The sequence below is a fragment of the Alternaria atra genome, assembly GCF_907166805.1.
Source record: "Alternaria atra isolate CS162 genome assembly, contig: 25, whole genome shotgun sequence".
NCBI classification, from domain to species: Eukaryota; Fungi; Ascomycota; class Dothideomycetes; order Pleosporales; family Pleosporaceae; genus Alternaria; species Alternaria atra.
Window position 1 is genome coordinate 5,692,941 of NW_025091323.1, and position 12,069 is coordinate 5,705,009.

At 50.0% G+C, this 12,069-nt stretch overlaps 3 protein-coding genes across 3 annotated transcripts; 2 read left to right on the forward strand and 1 right to left on the reverse strand.

The window, feature by feature from the left end:
* Positions 1 to 3,656: 3,656 nt before the first annotated feature.
* ALTATR162_LOCUS6949 (uncharacterized protein) lies at positions 3,657 to 4,421 on the forward strand (the record flags this gene model as incomplete). Its single annotated transcript, XM_043314575.1, has 1 exon — positions 3,657 to 4,421. One exon carries the CDS (start codon positions 3,657 to 3,659, stop codon positions 4,419 to 4,421), a length of 765 nt encoding a protein of 254 aa, XP_043170510.1.
* Positions 4,422 to 5,270: 849 nt separating this feature from the next.
* Positions 5,271 to 6,337, forward strand: ALTATR162_LOCUS6950 (uncharacterized protein; the record flags this gene model as incomplete). Its single annotated transcript, XM_043314576.1, has 2 exons — positions 5,271 to 5,995; positions 6,070 to 6,337. The coding sequence occupies 2 exons, from the start codon at positions 5,271 to 5,273 to the stop codon at positions 6,335 to 6,337; spliced, it is 993 nt and encodes a 330-aa protein (XP_043170511.1).
* A 2,859-nt stretch (positions 6,338 to 9,196) lies between these two features.
* Positions 9,197 to 10,795, reverse strand: ALTATR162_LOCUS6951 (uncharacterized protein; the record flags this gene model as incomplete). Its single annotated transcript, XM_043314577.1, has 1 exon — positions 9,197 to 10,795. One exon carries the CDS (start codon positions 10,793 to 10,795, stop codon positions 9,197 to 9,199), a length of 1,599 nt encoding a protein of 532 aa, XP_043170512.1.
* Between the last annotated feature and the right edge of the window lie 1,274 nt (positions 10,796 to 12,069).

Here is a 12,069-nt window from a genome sequence, read left to right on the forward strand (position 1 = left end):
AGAGGTGTGATGGGCACCAGGTTCGAAACATTTGATCGAGATGGGCCGTAGATGATAGAACTGTAGACGTCATAGACTGTGGAAGATTGCCGTTGCGGTTCAATACACAGCACGGGTGCTTCGATGTATTCGAGAAGGGTAGTCATTAAGAAGTGAGGTTGTATGGCGACAAGGTTGTGCATTCCATCTTTTGGCAGTTGCCCCATACTGCCAGACAAGAATCTGCAGAATGCGCAGGTCTTCGGCTCCAATTGAGTAATTTCCATTACGGTTCGGATCGCTGTTGCAGGGTCGAACTGTAGTGCATCATCTAGATCGAATGCCACGCACCGTGAGCATGGTCCTTCAGGCGACTTGCCTAGCGTGGGGGATGGGAGTGAGGATGTCGATGCCATGGTCGGATGGAGAGCTTTGGGTAAGCGCACTGGATGCGAAAGAGCTGCCTACATGCGAGGAACTTCCAGGCTGCATACGAAAGTCAGCAGAGCTGCAGACTTGACGACTGCGCTGGGAAAGCTTTCGAAACAATGGCCGTACGGACCAAGCATGCTCTTTTCTTGTGAGTGACGTGAACCGACCACTATGAGCGATAGGGACCCGACGAGGCTGTTTAAGACAAAACTGTCGCCTTGAACATCAGGAGCGTCATCCGTAATCAACGCCATGTTAGAAGTTTCCGATTACGGAAGTGGGATGATGTAAGCGCGCACACTCCACCGCACCATCGCGCTCATCTAGTGTCGTCTCGCGGCACGCAGCCTCATACACACTCGGCACGTCTTTCCATACACACCACATTGCTGTCTTCACATTACTGTTACCTTCCTGCGCATTCGCTGTTACGAGTTTTCCATTAGTATCCGCATTATGCCATCAGCTATATGGCACGGTGACGATCTTCGCTAGTCAACGCTATAAAGCACCTCCGGCGTCTATTAACTCTACAATGCTTGATGGATTTCTCGATCCGAAGTAGTTATAGCAATTGCAGATTATCGAGAACAACTCAGTCACTATGCCGCTGTTCTTATTTGGGATGGCATACGTTCCCAGCTGGCTACCAGTAGAAAGTTAGACGAATTGACGAGTGTTAGTAGCGAAGTACTCCTTTCGAATCCTTTAAAACATGACTGGCGAAGCTCCATTGTTCGAGCAAACTTGCTTTTGTTTCCGGCAGTCGTCTTCTGTGCGGCATGGAAGACGTCTCTTTGTTACGGATTCAGTCTTTTGTTCCGCATCAACTCGGCGTCATGCGCAATTGCAAAACCGCTACTCAAGAACATCGTGATTCCGAGAGTTCGCCTTATTCCCAGGCAACGTTCCATATCCTGCTTACTACTCGCGATGGTCTTGATGGGTTTCTCAGCTGGGAAACTGCACGATTCCGCATGGGACTTGGCCTCGAAAGCGATTGTTGTCGGAGCAAAGAGGGGTATATAGTTTCGTGAACCGCATCTGAACAATAAGATCCCGTTTCTATGGGTGAGCTGTTACGAGCAGCAGTTGGTGAGAATTTATGGATGGAGTGGGAATATGTTTGAACTTGACTGAGTTCTCATAAATCTTGTACATGCAATCAAATCACGAATGGAGAGGCCTTTAAAGCTGACATGTGTCATGAGAGTAACGCGTCGTAATCGTAATGAAGTATGCCATTGCCTTTGTCACATACGGTCTTGATGTGGTAGAATTCAGGGCACTCCTTCCAGCCGGATGCGGACGAAAAAATTGTTTTGCTGTGCCACACTGTTGTTACCCTGCATATACCAGCTTTCCGAAACACCCTGACGTGAATAATCTCTTGTTTATACGTCCAACTAGAATTTTCATCCTCTAAACATCTCCCACACATGCGATGGTCATTCATCAGTTATGCTTCGCTTCTTCATTTTACACCTCATCGTGATAACCGCACAAGCGCAAGAGCAACGGCGAAAATTCGCAAGTCTGTCTGTATGCGCTGTAAGCCTTGCCCACCCCAATCCTTGCTGCAACGCAGCTAACAACTACGAGCAACTATGCGCGTCAAGCCTGGCTGAGGTAGCTACTGACACCAATAAATCCTGTTCTTGGGAAGAGTGGCAAGGCGTCGATTGCATCTGCACAAAGTCGGTGTATGCACAGTCGGGTGGGGATGCCTGCGATGCAAAGAAATGGTGTGAAGATCCAAAAACAGATGAAGCATTGGCTTTCCTTGACGGGATATGTAACAGTATGGGTGTCTCTTTGTGCTGAGCATGTTTCCAGCTAAGGATCTAGTAGCGGGAAGTTCAACTTCTGAGATATCTAGTACATCGGCTGCTAGTTCAGGTCGGATCGAGGCCGTCACAGTGGGTACAACTTTAACGACGGTCGTACGTCCGAGTATAATGTCCAGTGCGGCTTCTTCAACAGTCAACTCAGAAACCCTGGGATCGACTACCATGGCCTACGATTCCGCAGTACCGAATGCTGCAAGCTCGCGTTCAGATACCTCGGAGCAACCTACCAACTCATCTGATGGGAGACCAAATTCGCCCACTTTATCGAGAATCAGTGTGACGAACGATGAGCAGAGTGCACTACCAACTGAAACGCACTCTGAAGGCCTCTCGTCCGGGGCAAAGATTGGCCTAGCAGCAGGTATTCCATGCGGTATACTGTTTTTGATCGCCATAGGTGCGGGTGCGTACCTATTTTTGAAACGCAGCAAGACCAAAGCGGTAAACAAGACAATGCGCAGTCAAAGTCTGCAGGCACAAGCCGGAAGAACATTGCAAGCGCGTGAACTCGACAATATTGGAACTATGCGGCAAGAAATGGAAACGTCTGCCAATATCACCGAGTTACCAGACAAATTTACTCGGCCTGGATATACTCGCCATGAGTTGGGTGAGTAAGATTTATAAGGCGGCGCTTGTGATATTAGTACCGCAGGCAGCGCTGGTGGGCTATGCGGACTTTTGATGAGCAAGGTGACTCACCGTCTCGTTCAAGCCTCAGTCACCCGACGCGCAAGCCGCTTATTCCCGTCGAAAAAGGTAGCGACGGTCGTCGCTTCAGAACCGAGTGGTCCCTGGTTGGCAGACGAGCCGTTCCGCTAGTGCTTAATATCGAATATGTACGATTGGTGAGAAGCAAGGTATGGACGTGAATCCAACCACGGTTCGCCAGATGCTTTGATGATAGATATTAGGGGAACTAGAATCTGATAACGGGCGGCTTACTGAAAATGGAGTAAATTATCGCGATGACTCTCTCGGTGTGGGTGTATGGGTGCGGGTGCGAGTATGTGATTGATTGAGGGGTTCGGTGCCACGATGCAGAATCTTGTTGTGATGGGGAAACCGCAGTTGATGCGCTCGCGGTTCCCCGAATCCCAACCAGGTTGTTCGATAGGAAACGCGAAAGGAAGGTATATGAGCAGGCAGAACGAACATGCCTGTTTTCTCGGTACCTACATATCTCACAGCTACTTCTATTCCCCACAAGCCTACCAGCCACTGGTTACAGGCCAGAAAAGCAACGGTATTTCGCATACGCATCGTCAACGCAGGTATATGACATCGTGTTGACTTAGCTTGTAGTCTTCCCACTACCTCACCACTCCAACACCCCCGATCGCAACCCACCTTTGTCGTCGCCTCGGTCTAAGAATATCCTTCCGGCTGCCAAACATGGCGATGCAGTATGCTCCCAGGTACTTTACTGGCTTTACAATCGAGCAGCAGATCGAGTTCCGTAATTGTCTGAATGACAGGATGCTACTCATCGCGAGTATCGACGGGGTGCCTTTGGGGGAAGACTTCCCCCTACTATGGGCACCGATGTTAAGGGAGAATCAACTCGAGAAGGGATACGATCACCGAACAGATCGCGTGTACCTGCTGTCGCACTGTCCGCCTGCTCAGTGGAGACCGATCCTGTATGCGTTGTCGCAGAGATGGGCGCTGCAACACCAACACCAACTCGTAGCGCAATACCAAACGCAAATTCATGGACACCACATGGCACCGGGTCAGCCCGAAATACCGGGATACACATACCCGCAGCAAATACAGATGAGAGAGTGCAACGTGGCAGTAGGCCACTCACATGTGCCTAGAGACTACACCCATCCGCAACACGACGCGATGAGTGTCGAAAGTATCCAGGGCGCCGACATGTCCTTCGCCGATTCATCGTTTCCCGCCGTGGATCCGTCGTTGGCCTCCGCACTCCAGCAAGAAGAGAGTGATTTGGAAGCTGTTCGTGCTGCTGCCACTCAAGCCGTTGCTGAACAGGATCTCCCAAGCCAGGGACTAGACGATGCGCCCAACCCATGTCACACGGCGAATGAGCCTGAGGAGTTGTACACGGTTAGCGCTGACGCCGACACCTCTTGGGGAGACGTGTCCGCGCAAGAAATATCGGTGGAGGCTATATTAGCCGTAGAGATTTAAAGTTGGAATGGTGCGCGAACGCTGGGTATCGTCGATGAAGAGTGTAGGCTTCGAGGTGGGATATCTGGATCCGACGGTCGAGACAATGGAGTAAAAAATGTGGAAAGGAAGAAAAGAGAAAATAGAATTGGCCTCAGTTTGTATGGCGCAGAACCAGCTGCGATGAACATTGGACGCGATGAGTACTATGTTCTTGACGAAGTTTCGGCATGCTTTCCCCTTTTACGATATCGTATCGAGGAACAAGTTGTTGGGATGTCGCGGGAATCGCGTGCACAATTTCCTCTAAAAAAAATAAAAAATACATACCACTTTGAGACCTCTGCTCTTCCCACTCATTCACCATAACACACGACATTCCTGCATGCTTCGATCGCTACAACACCATGCGTTTGGGAGGACATCAGAATCGTGATGCGAAATTAGTGACGTCAAAAGGGCAAAGCGCAGTGGTCCGTTCTTTAGCGTGATGACGATTTTTGGGGGCACTGCCCGCTAAGTGGCAAACTGCAGCGTGATCACCGAATGTATCTCCGCGCGATGCCGATGCCTTGATCGTATGTCGATGTTGTGTCGATGTTCATGGCATACAAGCGGCGAACAAAGCGTGAAGTGGTAGAAAAGTGAAATCAAAAATAACTGTCGCAAAATGATAAGTGTGCGACGATAGACGCCACAAACGTCTGAACAGGCTCAAGGTCTGGATGCACGCCGCCACGTGATAGCGCGCTTGGCGTTGAGGCGGAGCGCTCGGACAGCGGAATTAGCGATGAACCTGTTCCAGCCAACCTCTCCAGTCCTCTTCGCATCTAAACACCATCGTCCAGAACCCCCAATGCCTCGACATCAATGGTTACCTCGCAAAGTGAAGTGGGTCTCATCACCTACCCAGCCACTGTCAACATAGCGACACTTGCCGTCTTCTTTGTCTATCTCATCATCTCCATCTGGCTCATCATCCGCCAGGGCCTGGGCCGCAGCTCACCATGGATATGGCTCACCTTATTATCTATATGCCGGCTTACTCAGGTATCGCTCGATTTGGCAGCCACCACCATGTTTCCGAAGGGGGAGGCTTCAAACACGAGTCTTGAAAGTGGTGTTGCGATCCTGACCACCATGGGGCTGACGCCATTGTTTATGGCCACCAGCAGCTTGCTCAACGCAACGACGCGCCCCAAAGGACGACGCATGCAATGGATCCTACTCATGGTCCACATTCCGCTCATCATCTCGTTCATTCTCATCGTCGCTGGTGGCATCGATCCGGATTCACGAGACGGACCCACTTTTGCAGCTACGGAAGCCACCAAGGCCGGTGTTTCGCTTTACTTGGCGTGTTTCCTCGTCCTGATCTGGTCCACCACGGTCATCTCAGCGCGTCTCTACCTTGCCGACAGAGATGAGGTGCGGATTCTCACGACTGTTGTTATGAGTCTGCCGTTCTTTGTTGTCGATGTTGTCTACATGATGTGCTTCGCTTTCGAGCGCTGGCGTGTCAACTCGGGTAACGACGGTTGGCAGAGTATGCGCTTCAACGTCATCAGTGGTAGTGTGACACTCCAATTGTGCATGTAAGTATTTTCTTACGACCCTGACTCTCTACTTGGCATCATGTTCCAGTCAACATCTGCTAATGCACACATAGGCAAGTTATCATGGAATGGGTTATCGTAGGGCTGTACCTTGGCTTGGGTTTGGAGTTACCCACCAAGGCTGTAAGACTTCGAAGGCAGATTGAAGACCAGATGGATCAAGCTAGGAACATTGACGTAGATGCTTGGCAAGAGACGCTATTATGGAAGTTGCATGATGGTGTGTCTCGACTCGTTGCCGCCATGATTATGCCGGCCCTGCAGTTCGCGCACTGGATGTTGGGAAAAATATTACGGTCTGGGCAACAGAACACGCCCTGAGAGGCTGGCTGCCATTGTTAACGATTATCACACCAACGTGTACGACGACTTCCGCATATGCTACTCACCCGAAATGCGCACCTCCGGAGAGCTCGCAACGAGTCAATCAGCAAATGCCGCTACGGTCCTTCATGAACCACAGTGACAGGCCGCGGCTCCGAATACCGCGGGCCCGGGCTTTGCGGAGTCCGGAAACAGCTTGTGCAGAATACCCAAACTATCCGTGGACTACCTTCGGCCGATGATCATGGAAGGCTACTATTGCGCCATACTGCGAAACGACATTACGCTAAACAACCTATTCACCGATGGTGTCCAGGCTGGTCATCCCTCCCGACTTTGTTGTTATGGGTTGTAACTTGTTTCAGGACTTGGCTACCGCCCAAGACAACCTCAACGCTCAAAACTCACGATGCGACCGACATGACCGCCAAACATCGTAACCCGAACACGACTCCGCTACATGCTTCCAAGGCTGAAACGCCTCTGACCCCCCGGGACTATGACTACTGTTACTTTGAAGACTACAACGAGTTCAATAGCGGACAAGTTTGGGAACGTTCGAGAAGACTATGGCCACGAGAGGATTGGGGCGCGGCGGGTAGGAGATGAGTTGCATGTATAAGCTAGACGACATATACATAGTCCTAATTCATAATCTATGAATACTCTCTGCTAATCCACCAAAACTGACCATCGAACACGCGCATGGGATGTCGCGACATTTTGGCATCCCAACTTTGCTTCAACATGGCATCCTACGCCAAAACCGCCTACACACCGCCTGGAAACCGTCATTGGTAACTTATGGCTGTGACAACTCTTCTATAAAATCCCTACAACCATCCCACTGCCTCTCTTCAACACCACATGCAACTGCCTCCTCTATCAAAAAGTGAAGCCAAAGGCAATGATGTTCGGCTTCGAGCCACCAAAATTCTACCATTTCCAGCTCATGAGAGACTTTTGAGCGCTCTCGGTGCCGAAAAAATGCTGCGGTACTATCTCAAATTGTTGCACAGATATTGTATGTGTGTGCGAAAAAGGGCGCAAAAGTACTTCAATTTCGCAATATGTCGGCCTCGTACGTCGCCGATGACTTCCTTATAAAAGTCGCGTCGGCAATCACTTCTCTACTCTTACACCACAATGCCGATCGCTCTTTACCGAAAAAACCGCATTCGAGCGAACCCATGTGTTTGTCTCTTCGTTCAACCGTATGAGCAAAAAAGGCTGAAGGAACGCTCATGACTGAAAGCAGCAGTTGCGATACATATTATGCAACTTACTCTAAAGAACGCAATTGGTGTCTATGAATCGAGTGAGAATACTTAGTATGTTCCCTTCGAGTTCTTTGGCGTGTAACCTACGAAGTGTTTGGGGAAGTGGAAGTACTTATGATACCACACGTGATGACGAAATAATACTCGAAAACATTCATTCTCAAAGCAACGAACGTCGATGCCGAGAGCCTATGGCAGGCCTCTTCGTCGTTAGCCAAGATAACACTACATCGATTTTATATCGCATGTGTAGCAAGCGACTTCTTGCTCTAGCGCTCTCGCACGATATAAATATGGCTTCATTCTTCTCCCAGTCTCCAGACTTACAACACGCTCTCTCACTTCTTTCTACATAACGTTGGAAGTCCCAGGAATATCGTGCGCCTGCTTTTCACGCTTTACAAATCATGAATGCGATCCAAACATGTTGTGCTGCCTCTTGTTGCTTTTCAAAACTTCACTTTCAAGAACTATGTTTCCTTCGGCGGCATGGCAACTCCAGAAATACCGTCACGCCTTTCATATGACACGGAATTGCTTTGGGCGCCTTTAAACGCCCTGCAACGAATTCATTACTGCGACACCCTTTTAAGGTTCTCCAGAAATATATCGCGAGTGGCCTGATTTGGACATGGATGTGGTGGCTGTCTTCCTTCCCACTTGCGCATATAAAGCCTTCATCTTCCTCCGTGTTCCCACAACTCTTCTTATCTACCACCTACTCTCCTCTATCCCCAAAACTAGTACCCTATCGCTCTATGGGTGTCTCGTTCCCGGAGCGATTGACAAAATCGCCAAGTCGCAATTCATGTACATCGGAACTCAGTGCCAGAAAAGCCAGGCGGCAATATAATTGTTTCGGGAACCAAAAATCCACTATGACCTTCTATGAGTAGTTTTCGCTGTTCTCCTCAACTACAAAAAAGCTAGAGATGGTGTTTATGTGTTTGCACTATAGCCGTGTACCTCCTTCCAGAATGCAGAAGTCTAACTTAACAGTCGAAATCATATACCCAAATCAGAACATCCATTCTCGATGCTGGAAAGAAGTGTGCAAATCTCTTAAATCGCGGCGCTCTCTCGATGAGTCTTGGTTGTCCCCAATATGTGCAAAAAGACTTCTCAAATCATAACCCTCTAATCTTAAGCCTCTATGCAGGCTGTCAAAGTTAGAGTTTGCGTACATAAAAACCTTGGCCTCTTCATCGTTTCTAAACCAACATCTTGTTCTCGAGAACCAAAACGGAGGGTAGAAATATACATGTCGGAGTTTCTGCCGTCCACGTAAAGTTGCAAAAGAAAAGCGAATGTGCTCCAAGTGCAGTGCTCTCGCTTGTATGACTCGAAAATCGCCGTGCTTGCTTTCAGAATGTCAAGACAACGAATTTGCTATGATGAAGCTGTTGAAGACTGCTGGTGGAAAAATATAAGTCTCATCAGACACAGTCGCCTACGTAGAGGCCACTTTCTTACAAGTCATATTCTATAACCTAGCTAGCCGTATATAGTATATAACACACTGTAAGCCTACTAAATTAAGACATTGCGAACAAATTTGGACCACGTCTTACGAAGTTTACAGCGTCCCCAACGGATAAACAGCCGGAATATTCCCCTTGTTCGGCACTACAACAGGCACACTATCATACCTCCCCGCCTCCACCCTCTCTCTCGCCCAAACCGGACTCTTCCTAACCTTCAACAACTGCTCAACTGCATACCCAATCCCCAACAACTTGTCCTCTTCCCACGGCCTCCCCAAAATCTCCATACCAATCGGTACGCCAACCGGCGCCTCCTCACTCGGTTCCGAAAAGCCTGCTGGCACAGTAACAACAGGCGTTCCCGTCAACGCAGCCAAGATACCGTTTCGACCAGACTGTGAAGGCGAACCGATTTTCACAACAAGATTCTTTTGCTCGGGGTAGATGATCGCATCGAGGTTATTGGAAGTGAACGTGTTGAGGAGGGCGAGTTTGAGGTTACGGATTCCGGCTTGACGGTCGTTGTATGTAGCGTTACCCGTGGAGGATACGAGAGCGGTGTTGACGTACTCGTACTGCGAAGGGAGAACGAGGAACTCGCCGACGGAGCCGTTGACTGCTTTGCGAGAGTATAGGTCGCGTAGTGTGCTGGGGTGCTCGCCTTGGAGGGACGGCCGTTCGAGGTACTGGTCCATGAGCTCGCGGTACTCGAAGCGCTGGACATCGTAGGCGGTCTGGATGGCGGTTGCGTTGTAGATGGTGTCGTTGATAGGCACTAGGGTTACGCCTTCTGCTGAGAGGCGCGACATGACGGTGTCCATGGCGTGGTTGACGGGTGTGACTTCGGGTGCATCGGTGCGGTTGAAGAAACCGTTTAGGACGCCAATGCGCAGGCCATTGAAGGGGGTTTTATATAAAGAGGAAGCGTAGTCGATGTTGCGGACGGAGCTTGGGACTAGTGCGGTGTCGTTGTCAGCTGCGTCATAACCGGTTGTAGCCATCACCGTCAGCGCTGTTGCGACGTCTTTAAGTGTCCTTGCGATGGGTCCAATGACATCGTGTGTAGTTGATATGGGAATGATTCCTGTTCGAGTGATCAACCCGCGTGTGGGCCGAATGCTACATAGTGAGTTGGCTGATGCTGGACTGCGGAGCGAGTTTACAGTGTCCGTTCCGGTGCCAAACACGCAAAACGAAGAGGCGACAGCTGCGCCTGTACCCCCCGAACTACCGCCTGGTGTTCGAGTGGAGTCGTATGGGTTGATGGTCTGTCCGCCAAGTGACGACACGCTGATACCCTCCAACGCAAGCTCATGCAGGTTAGCCTTGCCTAGGATGATAGCCCCTGCTTTCTTGAAGGCCATTACGCTTGGGGCATCTTCGGTCGGCAGTGATTGCGCCAAAGCTAGATTACCACCAGTAGTTGGCATGTCTGCTGTGTCGTAGTTGTCTTTGAGTAGTATGGGAACGCAGAAGAGAGGTCCAGTAGCGTTGCCAGCCGAGAGCTGCTCGTCCATCTCGTCGGCGATGGTCAAGGCATTCGGATTCAAGGTGATTATAGCGTTCGTCCGGTTGTTGTGGGCTTCGATATTGGCGAGGAAAGAAGACACGACCTCGCGACACGACGAGAGTCCAGAGTAGAGCGCATGATGCACCGAATTGATGGTGGCTTCTCGAGCATCGAACGGCATATTTTGTCCTGCCACAATATGGCTACAGAATGCTGTAGATGCTAGGCGCGTGAAATGTACCATCCTGGATACCTAATGCTCAGCCCGTGTACCAAAGTTGTAGTATGCGGACAATTACCGACTTGCCGGAATTGTCATTTATACATTTTTCCGGTGTACCGGCTTGTAATACATCAGAGCGGGTAGTTATCTCAATGGCAATCGAACTGCGAAGCCTATGTCTCCGGATGTAGTCACGACGCTTGATAATGCCTAGGGCCTTGTTCCGATCTTATCGCGGGTAGCCTTATGCAAGTACCGAGCATCGGAGTGACGTATTTGCCAAGATAATTTGCACCTGCCTCATTCGTTCAAGTACCGCTGCGTACATGATATGTTCATTAACTTCATGAGTATCGCTCGACTTGTCACAAGGTCTAAGTAATGGATCTACACTTCGAGTAATGCATAGTTGCGAATAAAAAGGCAAATCACAAAACAGCAGCAATGATCCCAGTAGTGTTAGAGCAATCAAGACACTCGTCCGGGCCACTGTACGTGTTCCGCCTGGCCCTTGGGGTTAGCCGATGAAGTGACCACGGAACAATATCGCGATTGTATCCTGATATGCAAGTCTGGCTCAGGAGAAGCTTCTTCAGGAGCCTGTTCCACCCTCCAACAGCGTCGCGATATCGTCATTGGTATAGTTCCTTGTCCGTATTTCTCTTTGCCATTTAGAGAGACAAGGGCAGGGCGAAGGGTATGCTGACTGATTTCGTGGGGTATGAGGCACGTTGTTACGGTAATGTTACGAGGCATGCGTGACGTCGAGTTCATTGGTAGGCTGCTGATATTGCAGGAAGGGGAAATGCTATGCCAGAAGGTGCGCCCTACGTGAAGGACTCTACGCTCGAGTCATCTCTTCTGTACAGAGTGCTATCGTTGTTAGCTCTTGTCGTTGCCAATAGAGTGTCTTGGGTTGCGCGCCGAAAGTGACGTACCAGTAATGCAGCACCGCTGTCTATAATGTTGGTTCGTGGTAATATGAGTAGAGCACATATCATAGCTGCCACCAACCGCCGCAATTGGCAGCGCAGTTGCAGTTGCTATGTTTGATCGATGTTGTCGAGACGCGTGCATCGGTCGGCCGGGGATTTGCCAAGACCATGACTAACGCGCGGGCCTAGCCGTCCGCTCTGCACGCCTCAGCACCACATCTCACCCTCGCACGCCTCCTAAGTGCCTCATCGCAAGCACAGTTTCCACCCCGGCTCCGCACCGACAGCCACAAACGG